Raw genomic sequence first — 16,848 nt, 5'->3', positions numbered from 1 at the left:
CTCATTTTATGTGAGGCTTTGGTGACCATATTAAAGTTTACGGCTTTCAAGCAGATGTGAGAGCATGACCACAGTGAAAACCGTGTAACCTGCTCTTGCATTTGAGGAAACATTGACTAACTTTCTCTTAAGCACTTTACACTCTGTTGCTTCTTCTGAAACACTGTCAATACAGGAATACGTTTTGACTTTCTGCTTCATTTGCTGTTGTGGACATAATCAAGGAATTTCTCTCTCTCTCTCTCTCTCTCTTGCTCTCTAGATATGTATGTGTGTGTGTGTGTGTGTGTGTGTGTGTGCGTACAGTTGAGTGGGTGAAGGAGTGGGTTTAAAGATTTGAGGCATAGCTGTTCACAGACTTGGTTGACTGGTTCTGACTCAGAGGGTCCCATCAATGAGAAATAACCACTTTTCATTCGCTGCCTCCTTAGAGGCAGAACTGTGTGGGAGGCTTTAATCAATGTCCTGATGGCAATCGACACGCCCACATGGATTTCCAAAATGGCTAAATAAATTACACAGCCACAAAGGGTTTCACTTAGTGGGGTTGCCCATGGCAACAAGCCAACAAAACTAATTAGTTGACGTAAATGAAAAGAGAAAAAGCTAAGGAGACATAAGATCATGGCACTGGAAAAGGGGAAACTGAGGAGGGCAAGATCGAAGATCAGTGATTCCATATCAGAGTGTGAATTTGGAATGAGTTTGATGTGGTTTAATATGAGGCAAACCTCGGGAAAAAAATGTATTAGTTGCTGGTGTGGAGCTCTCTCCCCTTTGGACATCTGTCCTCTGGCTTGCATCACTTCTGAAAAGAAAAACACCAAGAAATATTATGTATGGGATCAAAGACTAAAACTCGGAAAATATACAGGCAAAGTTAATTAAAAAACAATATGAAGAAAATGCTTGAAACACATTGTATGTACTTGACCAAAAAACAACCACACTACAGCAAAAATTAGCATACACATGGCTGCTAGAGGGTATGTGCTGTTGTTTGTACTATTCACACTTCAGTGTCTTTCTACAGACTTATACAGATTTATACAACCAGGATAGCATAACCAACCTCCTCTGAGTTAGCTTTAGATGGCTGAAAACAAAACAACCATCAAGATTCACAGGTGCGCTGACTTGCACAATTCATGCTCAAGATACAGTTCACCGTTAGTCATTAAATTCATATCAACTGTGAAGTTTCAAAGCCAGTCACAACTTGTAGGTCGGATCTGAAAAACCTCCAAACTGTCAGGCAGATAAAGTGCTCATACCTAACACCTTATATATTGTATAACAAACATGACTTTTATTTGTCTTTACATCCATGACCACTATGTTACCTAGCTCCAGCATGTGTTCCTGGGCCTCCTCAGTGTGTGATAGCAGTTGCTGAAGCAGAGTGTAGCCAAAGCAGTTAGATATGGCTGGGGAGTCCATCTCCATTATCTTCCTGTCCCTGTGTAAGGAGTGAAATCAATCAGGGATATTAAACCCCTGATACTTTTAATGATTTTAAGCTGTTACCTTCAATATAAATCTTGTTTTCTATTTATTGAGCCAGAATGTATGAGCCAGAATTTCAAGCCAGGGTTCCTCTGTGAGGAGACAAAGAGGTGTTGCAATTATCTTACTGAGAGTGCTACATTTCAAGTTGTGACCTGAGCTGGAAGTAGTCAGAAAAAAAAAGACTGGGATTTGATTGCGATAAGGCTTCCTTAAAGAAGTTGTGAAAGCAGTATTCTTGAGACAGGTTTTGAACTTTAAACACCTCATTATCTGCCCACTTAATGCACATCATACAGCTCTACTACAGTCATAAACTGACAATGTAGTTCAGTCCCACCTCCACACAGTGTACCCGTTGAGCTGCAGGAATTTAAGGACATCCTGGGCTCTTTCTCGAAGTCTGGTCTTTTCCTTGGCACTGAGAGCATCATATGGCACAAGCATTGAATGGCCACTTCCTCCTGAGGAGAGAAATCGGTCAAATTATTTCCCCTGCTCTTTACTATTTAACATAAACAGCATTTCTAAAAGCTCTGGACCAGACCAGATAAGAACATGACAGTCTACTAACTATCTATAGATTGTTCACTGATACTTGAGATACTGTAGTACCTTTAGTCTCCAGTTCTAGTTTCTTCTTTTTGGCCCAGGCATTATGGTAGTTTTCAGCCAAGTGTTCAGCCATGGACTACAGAATAGAGTATAATTAAAACAGAATACACTATAATTGAATGACACCAATCAGAAATGAATCGAATCAAACAGAACTCCCCTGCTGAAGCTGAGGCTCTTTTCGAGAATGATTCAAACAATAAATAGCAATATATAATGTACAATTAATTTATTTATTTGTTTATGAAGGAACTTACACACTGGTCCCATGTCAAGGTGACACTGCTAACATCCACAGGTTTGGGACTGAAGGTTGATGCCCCTTCAAAAGACAACTATACAACAGATAACAACAGTTGATTACCACAGCTATAGTAATTAATGGAAAAATACCACAAAAGGAAAAGCAAAAGTTAAGTTGTAAATGATGTCACTTTTACTGGTATTGAAAAAAAGACACTATGAAACAATAAGAAAAAAGATGTACTGTATTATAAAACAACATAATGACAATTATATGGCACAGTCAGGCTACACATACCTGACCAGACTGAGAAATCTTGCGTGTGCAGGTATGCATTTCTAACGTCTCTCCTTCTTTGGTCCTCTCTATGTGCCATCCAAAGGCCAGCATACTTCTTAGTGTCTCTTTAATGGCCCAGCGGTAGGCCTCCTTTTCCTAGACAGGTGAAAACAATTCCAAGATTGAACTATTTCTCTGAAGTAACTTCATACCATCTAATCTGTCAGAATGTGATGGTTGTTCTGGCTGGTTTCAACAACCATGGATTGTTGAAAATGTTGCCTGATGGCTTGAAAGAAAGACTTTTACAATATAGAGAAAAGCCGTAAAAACCCTCTCATTGCTTCCAGCAAGCAACTTCAACTGTCAAAAATAAACTGGTCAGATCTCCACTAGAGAGTCCACAGAGCACTGCAGAGGACCTGCAGAACAGTTTAGCTGACTCTGGTGTATTTGTTCACAGGCTCACCTCACACAGCAATGATCAGCATGGTTGAGCTGCCAGAGGAAAGTCTTTTCTTTAACCTCATCATAAAAGTCGGTGTCTAAAGTATGCAAAAGGAAATCTTGACAGGCCCAAATCTTTTTGGAACAACGTGCTTTGAACTAATGAAATGAAAACTGAACTGCTTGGCCGGAGCCAATGAAGATATGTTTGGTGGAGAAAAAAAGGCTGAAGCATTTGAAGCAAAGAACACCTTGCCAAATTTTAAGCACAGGGATGGATTATATTTGTACAGCAGCCAGTAGAACAGGAAATACTGCAGAAGGAAGAATGGATTCAACGAGATATCAACAAATCCTAGAAGCTAATGTACAAGTGTCACTCAGAACACACACTGAAAAGAGGTTGGATATTTCAGCAAAACAAGATATTTGAAACATGTCTCAAAATGAAGTACTCTCAGGAAAAAGAGCTAAAGGTTTTGGAATGTCTGTTACAATCCCAAGATTTAAATATTATTGAAAATCTGTGAGGTCTCAAAAGATCTCAAACATGCAATGCATGCAAGAAAACCTAAAACAATTTCTGAGCTAGAAGATTTCTACAAGGAAGAGTGGAGAAATTTTCAAAAGTAAGCATAGAAATACTTTTAGCTGACTACAGGCAACATTTGAAAGCTGACTGTAAGGGTGCCCAAACTTTTGCACTTGCCATGTTTATTTTTGTTTGTTATTTTGAATCTCTTATGAATGGAAATAAATATTTATAAAATTGATGTCTTCCTTAGATGGAAAAACATGGAATTGCTGCAATGCTGGCGCTGGTGCAACAAACTGAAGTAAAAGAACTGTACACAAGAAAAATGTAATCAAATGAGATGCACCTCAACACAAGGCTTTAATTGATTCCAAATGAATAAGAATGCATTTTGCCCTGGTTTTGACATCATTTGCTTTCAAGGGGTGAATTATTCAAAAGAATGTGATCAGAGGCATTTAAACTTTAACAACCTCACAGCACACAGCAAAGTTTGTAAGAAAAGCAACAGGGAAATTATTCCAGGACCATGAACAGAGGCATTTTAATTTTTCATATTTCATACACAAAATTTGGCATCCAAGTGCCTCTGGGATTTGTCAATCCGCTGCTTTCTTTGCTGAAGCACACATAGTGCAGATTGAATTTTTGTTTTACCTTCTCAGCCAGAGCCCTGTATGGCTTGAGCAGAGGGTGTACCTTCGTGTTTTCACATAACTGCTCCCCGTGAACCCAGCCGTTGGCAAACTGACAGAGACAACACACAGATTCACTCACAAAACCATAAATTAGAAAATACATGGAGAGGAAGCTAATCTGTTTCTGTTAGCTCCTATTTGCACACTGTCAAACAGACATCCATTATGTATGAAGTCTGCTCATAAGTGGCAGAGTCCTAACCAGTATATCATGCATCAGCCTCTCAAGTCTAACATGTCCCTCAGATCGGAGGGATGAATATCAAGATCTTACCTTGTCCAGTGACCACTTCTCGTGAGTATGCTCTGCATACTTATTCACAACAAAGTCCAGTCTCTCTGGTACAGAAATGCTAGCACAGGAAAAGAGGAAATATAATTTAACTAATTACCACAAATGCTGATAAATGTGTGGATTAATCAGCTTACAATTTTTCAGTGTTCAACATATCTTAAGGCATATTCTGTCAACCAAATTTAAATAATAAACTCCATGACCAATGGCTTACTTAGAGGTATCTACAGGTTGTGGGTCAAAGTGTCCATCCGTGTCCGTGAAGCCTTTTCTCTCCAGCTGGGACATGCAGCACGGGTCAATGTGGTCAGGAGGCAGAGTCCCTGCCACGGCGGCCAGGCACTGCAGACACAGCCTGAATAACTCTGGTTCATAGGGCTAGAAGGTGAAGAGGACCAGGGGGAGTTGGAGCCCGAGTGTGAGAGGAAGTGAAAGGAAAAAGGGAGAGTATGTTACCATGTGTGGACTGCAGGCACCATCTCAGGGTATTGTATAGTTTTTTAAAGATTTAAATTTAGATCTACAAGATCTATGGAGCGCTATAGATCCTTTTCCATCATCTCAAGCACCACTGGTCTGTTTGGCAAACCTTGGAGGATCCTGGCTCCTGGATTTTACAAAATTACACTGATAGGCTGGAGGGACTGCAGTGCTACAATGCTGGTTATTAATTGTTCAACTGTGTGTGTGATGTTTTAGACAGCAATGGTACAATTTGGACAAAATTTCAAAATTTGCACTGTGGGCTCTAAAAGAGTATAACAGTCTTGCAATTCTTGCTATACTAGTTTGCCTCCAGGAAAATCAATAAACATTATTGTAATAATTACTTGAAAAAGTTTTTCTAGCTAAAGGACGTTTGGTTTTATATTTGACCAATCAGCAACAAATTTAGCACACTGCATGAGACTGAACAACAACTATGTTACATTTATATTTATAATCGTTAATATCTATGCATGTTAAACAGTGCTGTCAGCACTGACTGTGGATAAGACTCTGTGGCCGTTTGATGTAGGCCACATGGGGTGCTGGACTAACCTTGTGAACCCGTCTCTTTGATGTTTTCCTGTTCTGGATGATTCAGATAAGTGTCAGTCATCAATATTCTGGTGTATTCAGTGACCTCTAGGAAGATTCAGTCATATTGATTATATCTGCCCTATTTCCAGCAATTCTGTTGTAAGTAATGATGGGAGGCTTCATTCCACGGTATGAAAAATTCAGTCTTTTAGTTTCGACAGTGTTACATCTTCCACTTAACCCCTGCTAAAAGTACAGTTAAGAAGGAGATCAAATACTAATCATCTTGCTGGTGCTACCAAAATAGCCTTAGAGGAGGATGGAAAAAGAATGAAGGCAATGAATCAATGATAGGATTAGACTGTGATCAAACTGTCAAAAAAATAAACACTTATTCTTTTCCTGCAATTTCTCCAATGTTCCAGGAAAATATTATTCTTATTTTAAATCATTTGAATATAACCCTGATGTGGATCCTGGTATTTGGTTTGTTCTACCTTCTTTGCCAAAGAGTCAAATATCCCCCAGAACAACTTCCTGGACAGGTGGAGCTCCTCCTCAGAGGCAGAGCCCTGGTCCTCCTGTCCTGTTAGAGAGTAGTACTTCCAGCTCTGCTCGTAATGATTGGTCAGCAGCTGGCGTACAAAATTAATCAGTCAGTATCAATTAGAACAGAATAATCATGCATATACATCATCTACAATTTTTATATACATGTTGCAATGTGGTCAACAACCTTTAATGGCATCTTGGTGTGGTCTGTGAGCTGGGGAACATCGAAGACAAGACGCTGAAGGAGAGGCTGCATCATGGATGGCTGGAGTTTACTGAAGACAACCAGAGTTGTACAAGAGAGTAATACACATCGCCAGCACATGCACACACAGACATAGACTCATGCACATCCAAACACACACACATACAAGCAACAAATGATGTTATGAATTATAATCATGTCTGAGAAGAATGAATGAGACAGACAATTAACAAGAAGACCCTACAGGCAAGATGTTAATTAAATTGTTAACATTTTGATTGAATTTGGTAAATTATGTTTGAATTTGGCATAACTGCTCTTTACATGGGGAAGAAAGTGATTCATAAAATGTTACTGGAAGATATATGAGTGCACATGAATCAGTTGTTGTTCCTTTTTTCTTTTTGTAAACCAATGATTTGTTTGGAAGGGAAAAAGAAATGAGATTACTGGAGGGCTTTTACTGAATTCTAACAATGTTTTATTTATCTGAAATCTACTGAAGGTAGCATTAACACCCGGTACATAAGAAATGATAAAACAGCATTAGCATTGGTGTTATATTTCACAAATTTAAAAGATTAGACCACACAGAAAGAAAGCTAAACTACTAAAATAAAATTGTATCACATCATCTATAATGTAAGCAGGGGTTGCTGAAAAATTTATTGCCCCTATCTCCAGACAGCAACAGCAACAGCATACATTTTTAGTATAAATAACCACATTGGGAACTGAACTTCTGACCCAGGAGGCTCCACACCTTAAAACTAAACACCTTACCTGCAGACAGCCAGCAAGCAGTTTTCAATGGAGTCTCTCTGAGCCTTAGTCAAGCTGAGAGTTCTGGAGAGGCGGTACACAGCCTGGATGAGGGAATCGACCAGCATACCATGGCCCTCTGACACACAGAGCAGAGCTGAACACTTGGTGAGGAGGGGAAGCACAGCCGTACACAGGTATCTGTTGAGGGCCAGAGCCATGTCAGTGGATCCCAGGTCATCCTGCATGGAGAAGGGTCAACATATAAGGTGTCCAATTATGGAGAGATAATAAGTGTAGCTCAGGAGCAAAATGTGAGGGAGCACACAGGCAAGGGAGAAGAAACAGGGACAATGAACATGGACATAAACAAAAATCTGATTAAATATATACCCAAAAAGACAAGAAATGAGTTTGTTTTTCTGAAAGACGTTTAGCAAGCTAGGCCTCAACAGTAAAATACTGCCTCTTAGTGACCATGAGTGCAGACTACATGTCTATCAAACTCAAAAACCCCACTTCAGTTAGGAAGGGGTTACACTATTTAGTCCATCACACAGGAGATACAGGAAAAACGCGAAACTGTGAAAAAATTTGTTGGTAGACATTAGCGCAAATCACACCAGTGGGCTTTAAGCCAATCTAGGCAACCCGGTCCTGTGTCAGTACAGATTTGATCACTCAAGTCATGTTTAAGAGGCTTTTCCAGTGCAGTGAGTTGGAGTTGATTGCTTCAGTGGTAATGGGGATCCTGGCAGCAAGAACTGGGGAGGCAGATCCTCCTATGTGGTGATAATTAATATGTAATCACAGTAACGGTGCAGTAAATCAAAGCTGAGTCACAGCTAACAGTGGGAAGAGAAGTGGATCTGTTGCATTGGTGATGCTGTAAACAGCTTGGATCAATGCTAATTCACAGTTAACAGAGTTACACTGGATCTCTCCTACATAAATCTGCTTCTGCTTACAGTGTCAAGCAAGGTGGCTGCCTGAAGGTCGGGTAGGAATCCAACTTCTAGTAAGTGGAGAAGAAAGCTCTGATCCTGGATGCCATAGACCCGGTCCAAGAATAGAACCATAGCTGCTTTGTGGTCGGGGCAGAACACTGTAGACGGGTCGGGTTCAACCACCGTTCCATCTGGACGAATAAAAAAAGAGCATGAGATTCAGTTTGACTGGATCTGAAATATTCTCTCATCTAAGTTTTTCGATTTCTGAACACTTTGCACTAATGGAGAACGTTCTGCTTCCAAGACTTAAGCTAAATACCGTAGGTGCAATGCAGCACACAGCTCACTTACAGTTACAGATTACAACTACTTACTATCTATTTTAGGGGGAAGCTGGTAGGCAAAAGGTTTAACATAGATGAGAAAGCAATACCAACAGTTCTAGAGAAGCCTGTCAAAAGGTGGGATGATTCAAGTCTGAATGACAAGGAGCAGGTTCAGGAGATAAAACAGCACCTAGACTTTAAAGATATAAATGAGAGAGTTTAATGTTACCAGGCAAACTAAAGTTGTGGTGTTTGCTAGTTGGACTGTTACCTAAGCTAATGTGGCCCTTAACAGTTTGAGATATTGTTATCAAAGGTGGAGAAGTTAGACGAGTTGGTCAGCTCATATCAGAAAATAATTGGAGTCCCATGTTGTCCGAGTAGCGTAGCTTTGTACTGGAAAAGGGATTTTTGATCTACCTGTATCTAAACTGGCAGAGCAAGGGGAAAGTTGCAAGAATGTGATGATAAAGCCTGGAGAGCAGACGGCCAAAAAACCTCTCTCTGAAGACCTAAGCAACCTTGGTGAGGGGGTGGGGCGATAATTAACTATTATACAATGGAAACAGGTCACTGGATGCCTTCTGAGTCATTAAAAAGGATCATAAGACTGATTCAGATTTTAATATGCAGCCACAGCAGGGAAACCAGTACAGGAATAATAGTTTTTCTGCACCTGGCATGAAACAGGTTGATATTACTGCAGTGACAGGAAGACCACAGACCTTTAGCTAGTGCAGGGATTTGAAAGGGGATGCTGATGACCCCCTCAAGGTCCTGAATGGGGATGAGTGACCTCAGGATGGCACGGATGCGGATGGCCTCCCCTTTGCCCGCTTGGATTAACTTCACATTGTGGAAAAAAAATAAATTAAAGAAAAAACTTTATGAAGGGTCATTTGCATAAATCATCTCATCTGGTTCTCTTCATTTACATCTCCTCTTTGTGATAGATACACTAGATAGACTTAATAGGTAAAGTAACTGAGGGATAATAGCTTTTAACTGGATTCACCTCAGGAATGTATTTAAGAAGAGTTAGGTGTTCCAAATATTTTGTACATTCAGTGCATAGTGATAGAGGATAAAGCTGATGATGTCTCATTATTATAAAAAGCTTTCAGACGAATGACGTTTTGCTGATACTGGTTGCTCTGAGACTCAATGTTCATATTAAGCGACAGAAAACTGCCAAATAATGAAATAATTAATCTCTCACAAAAGGCATCTAGACCAGGTTTCGGCTGAAAAGTAAAGGCAACAAACTGACTAATTCTTTACAAAGCTGTCAATCCATTAAACTCTCTCGGTCTGACAGCAGTGAATGACACCCTCCATCTTCAGCAAGTATTTACTAAGGTGGATTCCTGATGGCTGGATTGCACTCACATGCATCTCTGGGGCGCAACGCCCCAGCAGATCGATGAGAGCCGAGTAGAAGGTCATGATTGCATGTCCCATGTGGATAAGGTCATCACTATCATCCTGAACATCTCTGTCACAGAGAACAATCATAAGAGTCAGAGGACTGTCACATATTGACATAAATCATCACTTTAATAATAAACTTTCTCATATTGGTGGCAAGTAGAAATTTTTTCATGGGCCAAAGCAGCCCATTAGCCAGACAGGACAAGCAGGAGGTGACTGCCAGCATCAAAGTATTGTTTTGGATAAAGAACACACCAATTCATACATACACGCTCATGCACATGCACACGCGCACACACGGTGCATCACTTTTATCATACATTTGGTCAGAGAAGCACAACTGACAGGGGAAACTTTATTTTTTTTCTCTCTAAACTTCAATTCAAGATGAAACAAATTTAAAATTATGAAAATTGTGATAGGAGGGAAACTGACAGAGCAGGGGATGACTACGAAATTAAAATGTCCCACATCAAAGCTTTCTACAGCTTAAAAATCAACAGTTTCATTAAAGTATAGTCAGTTCTTGAAAGCAGTGGTGATAAAACATAAGAGGGGCTGATACCCAAAGGGGCATTCTAATTTATAGATGAGAATGAGTATCCACCACCTGCGTTTAAAGAAACAATGCTGAAAGCAAGTAAATGAACACAAATTAAGTAAACTTATAGACTTGCTGAGAGACAGTTATATGTGGTTGATAACATATCCTTGTCAATATTATGTTTACAGTAATAGTTTGAGTTAGAGAGAGGGACACATCACATACAACATCAAACCAGTTTTTTAAGTTTGAGTCTTAAAATTCTGCTCTTTGAAGGTATTTCTAAGCTTTCAAACACACACACACACACACACACACACACACACACACACAAACACAGATGCAAATACACACGCATAACACACACAAAAACAGCTCTCAGTACTCAGCATTTAACTGATTTTGACTGACAGTGTTCTGTTGGACCGGTAGGTGGTGGAAGGTCCGTCCATAGAAACGTCCTCAGAGATCCTGATGGCTTCTTCCATAGCTGCCAAGAGGCCCTCCCCCCCTTCACCTTGCAGGGCAGGGCCAAAACACTCAGGCCGACGAATCAGCAGCCTCAGCACCACATAAGCGTTCTCCTCTACGCTCTCACCTGTAGTTATACAATGCACAATCAATGATATACTGGCTGCAACTGTGTGTGGACGGGGAATGAGGTTACTGCAGCACAGAAACTTTTGTTTTTTCAATCTGTTTTTCACAGCAGAGCCAAATTTCAGTGATACAAATTCATATATGATATCATAATAACAAATCAATAAAATCTATCCAAACACACCAGGGAGCTCTGTGAAAATAATAGCCAGGTTGAGGCACAACTGAAATCATTGAGAGGCATGTGGTGTTGAGGAAAGTCAAAACTATTGACATTGACAGCACTGCCGACACCATAAAGAATAGTGTTAGCTGTTACCCTCTGGGCGCCATTTCAGTAAGTAAAATCAATAGTGAAATAACCAGAGTCAATTATCTGTAGTGCAATTAGATTACTTAATTTGCACATGAAATGATTCAGCCTCTAAAAGGACCTTGTATTTTTTCTCTGATTATTTTTGTACTGCAGCAAAATATTGATTTCCTCTCTGGTCTTATAAAATGATATATATTTGTTTGTGTGGTACATAATATAGTTATTTCTGAAGTCTGTTTACTTCCAGCCCAGTCAACAAACCAAACAGCAGTCATGGAAAGTAATGTTAACTTCACTGAATTAATCAGATTCAACAGATTTTAATGCAGGCCTGTAGTGCTTCTACGCATAGGGTTTTTGTTTCTTTGCTGTTTGCTTGCTTGTTGATTTTTTTGTCAGCAGTTTAGATTGAAGAGTGATGTTTTGTTCTTTGAACTATAACAGGAGGTGTAATTTTTGGGGTTTCAATAATGGGTAGTTACAACATGATACCATTGCAGAAGACAGCAAAACGTAGGAAATCCAGGTAACGCTCGCCCTCAACAGGGTTCCATCCAATATCCGGATAACCTTTAGCCACTAGCATGGGACAGCTCTGGAGACCACAGCCAGCAAGGTACTGGACCACCTGGGGGAGGGGAGGAAGAGGGAGAGGGAAAGACTACATTTTTTAATGACCCTAGTGGGGAAACTGGGTCATGGGAGCAGAAAATAAAGGATAAAGAAAAAAAGAAAACAGCATTTAAAAATAGAAATTAGAAATAGAAAAAAGAGCAGAGCTAATAGGGGGTTCTTAAACTTAACAAATCCAAAGTTAAAATATTAGAACATACTCAGTAGAGGGCAGAGAGAGAAAGACTGAAGGAAGACATCATACATGGTGGCAGTGGGATCAAAATACATCGAACCAAGACACCAAACATTTACTCAGACAGAAACAACAGAGACGACTCAAAAGATACACAGAGACATTTAAAAAAAACATACAATGGCACAACATGTTCTTTACGGTGCAGCACAGCTATCTATGTATACACAATATAATGAACACTATAAACAGAGGTACAGAAAGAATAGAGGCAGACACAGAGGATGAACTCTATTCACCTTCTCCAGGTCGGGTTCCCTCAGTGCTAGGGCCAGTTCGTTGTTATCCATAACAGAGGCTGCTGCCACATCCAGAGGAGTGGCCCCACGCATGGATGGTGAGGCTAGGGGAGAAGGGCATAAAACCATCAGCACTCCAACACATAAACTATTTATAATATCTGGTTTAATACTTGGCAAGAGGCCTCATAATACCCTTGCAAGATTGTTATTACAGCCCTGACAAATGGTGTTCAGCACATACCAAGAGCACAACTAGTCCTTATAGGAAGACAATGATATAACAGGAAAACATATCTCCTTATGAGCATGATAATGCATTGGCAAACTATCCATAGACACAGGGAAAAGATTAAATGAAAAACTAACCTAGTCCAACACTGCTGTGCTCCAACAGGTAGCTCAGGTGGTCAAACAGGGCTCCCTGATTGTGACGACTGATGCGGCAAAAATAACACAAGAAGCGACAGCAGTGGGCCACCATCTTTGGAAAGATAATCTCCTAGCAACAGAAAACACAAATTAAAAAAAAAAAAAAAAAATGCAGGAGGCCATGCACAAAAAATGAAATGAACTGCCCATGCTGGTGAGAACATACAGTTACGCCAAATTAATGACATATATTAGCTACATTTTTTTTCTCCTGACCTACCTTGACTCAAAAATGATCAAGCAATCAACCTCACTTGAACATGTGATGAGTATTTTCTTTGGTTGCATGTATTTCCTCCATTTTATCAATATAAAGTATCTTCACACTTGGTTTTAACATTTGTCTTGGTTATCTGATCACAACAGGACATCGCTAAGTTATAGGTGTGAACGAGGTGCAATGCCTCTTGGAGGCGTATCGTGATGTGATCATTTAAGCCACCTTCAGAGGTGGTCAGGGGTGCATCGTGCCACATAACATTTAGAGTGTGTGTTCCCAACAGGACCAGAGAATCTCCCTGGCTACTCTGTGGAAGGAAGCAGCATTTATTATGGACTGTTGGTGAGAAATTCATTTTTTTGTGGAGAGTTGATGATGTCTTTGTCAGGTAACCAAAATATTACAGTGGTTGAGCACAAATGCTTTGCAAATGGATGAGAGATAGGGAATAGGATTGGGGAATACTGGGAAGATTGTCAGAACATTGATCATAGGAGTGAGGAGAATGAGGGGATGGGACGGAGTTGGAGTGATGAATTACATTAGGAAAAGAACAGAAAGAAACAATCTGGATCTGAAGTCAATCACAAATTTGATCACAAGTAGTTACTGGAGGCACATTAGAGATGCATGATAATGCCCGGTGTGAACAGCCACCTATTTCAATGTAACACAGCTTTTAATCAGTCTGAACAGGGTCTAAGGTGCAACCTACCTTGGATTCACCTTCTCCCAATACATTGACCATCACCTCCATCACAGTCTCATGCATACCCAATGCTCTCATCAGGTTGGGGTGTTGGTAGAAAACTTTGTTGTTCATGATGTCTCTGTGCATGGACAGTCAATCCAGATAAAAGAAAAAGACAGAAAATACTTTATGAAAATACTTTCATGAATTAATGAATACTCTACATGGGAACTGCAGCTCATTAACGAAAAGATATACAAAAAGGAAATCGTGTATTGCATTGCAAATTTTTGCATACCCCAATCCCCTGATCATCAGCCTCTCTTCTTCTTTCCCCATGCGGACACTGAGCAGGGAGCGGATCTGGCCCAGGGAGGCCAGGAGGGCCATGGTGTCCTCCACTGAGCTCTGGTTAATGGTATAAGCCCTGCAGAGGGGTCCTCCCATCTGCCCCCCCAGGCCCTGATACTGGCGGTGCAGCAGTGAAAACATAGCCTGAACCAGGTCAGGGTCCTCTATCACAGCCTCCTGGGCCCAGCGCACCATCGTCTCAGAAATCAGATCCTTGAGCAACACTGATGAAGTACCAGCAGGTGAAAAGTGGTGATTAAAGTAAGAAGGGTCAAGATGCCTTAACCTATAATCCCTACTCTACAAGTGTGTACCAGTTAAAAAAAACAGTGCACAGAGCCAGAGTATAGCAAATTATATCTTCAAGATATATCTCCATGTTTAAGTACATGTCTATGTGTCAATCAAGATGATCCAAAGAAAGAAAGAAAAAAAAAAAACGAAAAGGAGTCCAGGTAAGGGTCAATCAACACAGATGTCCAGCTAAAGGCTACAACAGATGGGCACCAGAGTAGTACACTAGCAGTCAAAATCACGGCTGTACATTTGCTTCCACACGGTTCCCATTGGTCTAAATTCCAACCAAGAGGAAGAAATTCAATTCATTGTACTACAAGCAACAGTTTCTTACACATCTATCATGACATGTAAGTTCCACTTACATTTATGTGTTACAGAGATATACAAAATAAGGAAAGGCTGTTGAGGATATGCAAGAGTAGGAAACTAGAATAACATAAAACTCCTGTTAATGCCCAGCTGTATTAAGACGTAGTAACCATTTTATTCAATAATCAGAAAATTTATCCATACAAAGGTTGGCCTTCTTTTCAAAAAGAAGGCCAACCTTTCCATACTGTATATCATGTACAATCCCTATCCATTCTAATTTTGTTGAGGGTCCTTATATCCCTCATTTCCTATGTTATTTTTTTTAAACTGTCTGCAAGCACTATTTGGAGAAGATACCTGTCACTTAAGTTTGGTTGGAATGTTACCTAAATATATTGCAGTGAAATCATGATTAATCTCTGTTGAGGTAACATTAAGGAAACAGTAATAAATTATTTTGTACCATTCATCTTACTGAAAAATGATCCTGGTATATATTATGCAACTGCTGCCTTTTATGTATCTTACTGCATCACATTGATAATTCCATTAACATGCCTACACTCACCAACAGGTCCTTCTCTCCTTTTCCACTGAAGCTATATTTCTACAAAGATTCTTGTGTTACATTACAGGTATGTAAGGATCATGCCATATAACAGTTTTGGCAACCAATGGGCCAGATGCAGGACACTGATTCTTGGGAATTTGGAACTTGGAAAAACAGGTGTTAATTTTGAAAAAAAAAAAAAGTGTGTTAAATTACAAAATCTGAAGGTATATCATTATAGGCCAAGGTCTTGCCTGTTCAGCAATGTACCAGTGCAGCCTCCTCATTTTGTATTTTTTTCATAAAATAGGTTTTTCCAGTTATTAGGCTACTTTGTTTTTATCAACACCGTCACCGTAATGTTTTTTTTTAAATTTGAAAAACATGTTTTTGTATTAAAGAGACTATTACTTTAATAATTCAACAGCACCAAAGAAACATATTGTAAGCATATTCATTTAAAACAAATATAACTGCCTCTGAGGGTGGTGACACTAATCTGACGGTGGTGACAGTCGCCTCATTAAAACATACATTCCCAAAATTTATACCACTCAAGTCAATGGCTTCTTGCTTAACAACTTAATTTAACTATTTGGTACAAAAAAATAACAATCCTGAGCACTGTTATAAGCATTTTTCAGACTTCAGTCATCACCGTCAGACAGAAAACCTGATGGTGGTGACATCTGACGGTGGTGACAAAAACTTACTCTTTCATAATAAGCCTGAGTTATTCACATTAGCCAACTTGTTTTCGCCCTGTTGCTACCTACATCAGACCTCTTCTTAAAAAGTATACATTTATTCCATAATCTAATTTAATATTTTTTATACAGAAGTGACGGTGTTGACAATCTATGGTTGTGACAGTAGCAGTGTCCAAAAATATGAAGAGATTTAAGAGAAAATAGAAAACTTCCAGGAGCCTGAGCGGTCTTGAAGCATGCAGTAGAGCTGAAGTATTGAAAAGGGCTCCTCAGGAATGTAATTGACCTTGTAGTTTTTTTATTATTATTTTTTAAATATATGTCTGACGGTGGTGACGAATATCTGGGACACATTTTGAGCAACCACAAAATAATAGTAAATATTATTCAAAACCCATCGTTTGTAGTTTTTAATACATATTATGATGTACTCTTTCATATGATAAAGATATTATTCAATGATATTATTACTTTTTGTTGTTTTAATCAAGTTGAAATGATTATCTCCTATCCGAGGACAACTGGTTTTGTAGGCCATGGGCCAACATATAATCATTAAATTAATACAAATTAAAAATAAACCTATTAAAGAACCTTACAAATGTGCAAAGGACCCTTATGCCCTTGATTCTTTTTATTCATTAAAATGTTGTAAATTTCCAGCAGAAATAGCATTTTTCTTAGTGGGATATGATTTATCCAAATTCTCACAAATCAGTGAGGAAACAATATACAAACAAACTTCTTCTTATTTTTGTTTGTATGCACCAATTTGATCTTATTTTGTTAGTATACACTGATTTCTGGGATTCACCAGTGTTTTCTTATTTTTTTATTTTTTAAATTT

The 16,848-nt window shown here is 39.3% G+C and overlaps 1 protein-coding gene across 1 annotated transcript in view; it reads right to left on the bottom strand.

Annotated features, from left to right (window-relative positions):
- LOC115372917 (ryanodine receptor 2-like) overlaps positions 1-16,848 on the bottom strand; it is a 74,557-nt gene that overhangs the window by 30,649 nt on the left and 27,060 nt on the right. Inside the window, 21 exon segments of the mRNA XM_030071081.1 lie at positions 732-796; positions 1,344-1,459; positions 1,847-1,970; positions 2,122-2,197; positions 2,379-2,456; positions 2,663-2,800; positions 4,284-4,373; positions 4,599-4,677; positions 4,834-4,997; positions 6,140-6,277; positions 6,379-6,469; positions 7,183-7,403; positions 8,130-8,299; positions 9,163-9,283; positions 9,827-9,932; positions 10,824-11,010; positions 11,821-11,956; positions 12,436-12,539; positions 12,805-12,937; positions 13,803-13,917; positions 14,077-14,353. Coding sequence (XP_029926941.1) covers positions 732-796; positions 1,344-1,459; positions 1,847-1,970; positions 2,122-2,197; positions 2,379-2,456; positions 2,663-2,800; positions 4,284-4,373; positions 4,599-4,677; positions 4,834-4,997; positions 6,140-6,277; positions 6,379-6,469; positions 7,183-7,403; positions 8,130-8,299; positions 9,163-9,283; positions 9,827-9,932; positions 10,824-11,010; positions 11,821-11,956; positions 12,436-12,539; positions 12,805-12,937; positions 13,803-13,917; positions 14,077-14,353 — 2,729 coding nt within the window.

This window comes from Myripristis murdjan, chromosome 15 (assembly GCF_902150065.1).
Source record: "Myripristis murdjan chromosome 15, fMyrMur1.1, whole genome shotgun sequence".
Taxonomy (NCBI): Eukaryota; Metazoa; Chordata; class Actinopteri; order Holocentriformes; family Holocentridae; genus Myripristis; species Myripristis murdjan.
This window is presented reverse-complemented; position numbering and strand designations above follow the sequence as displayed.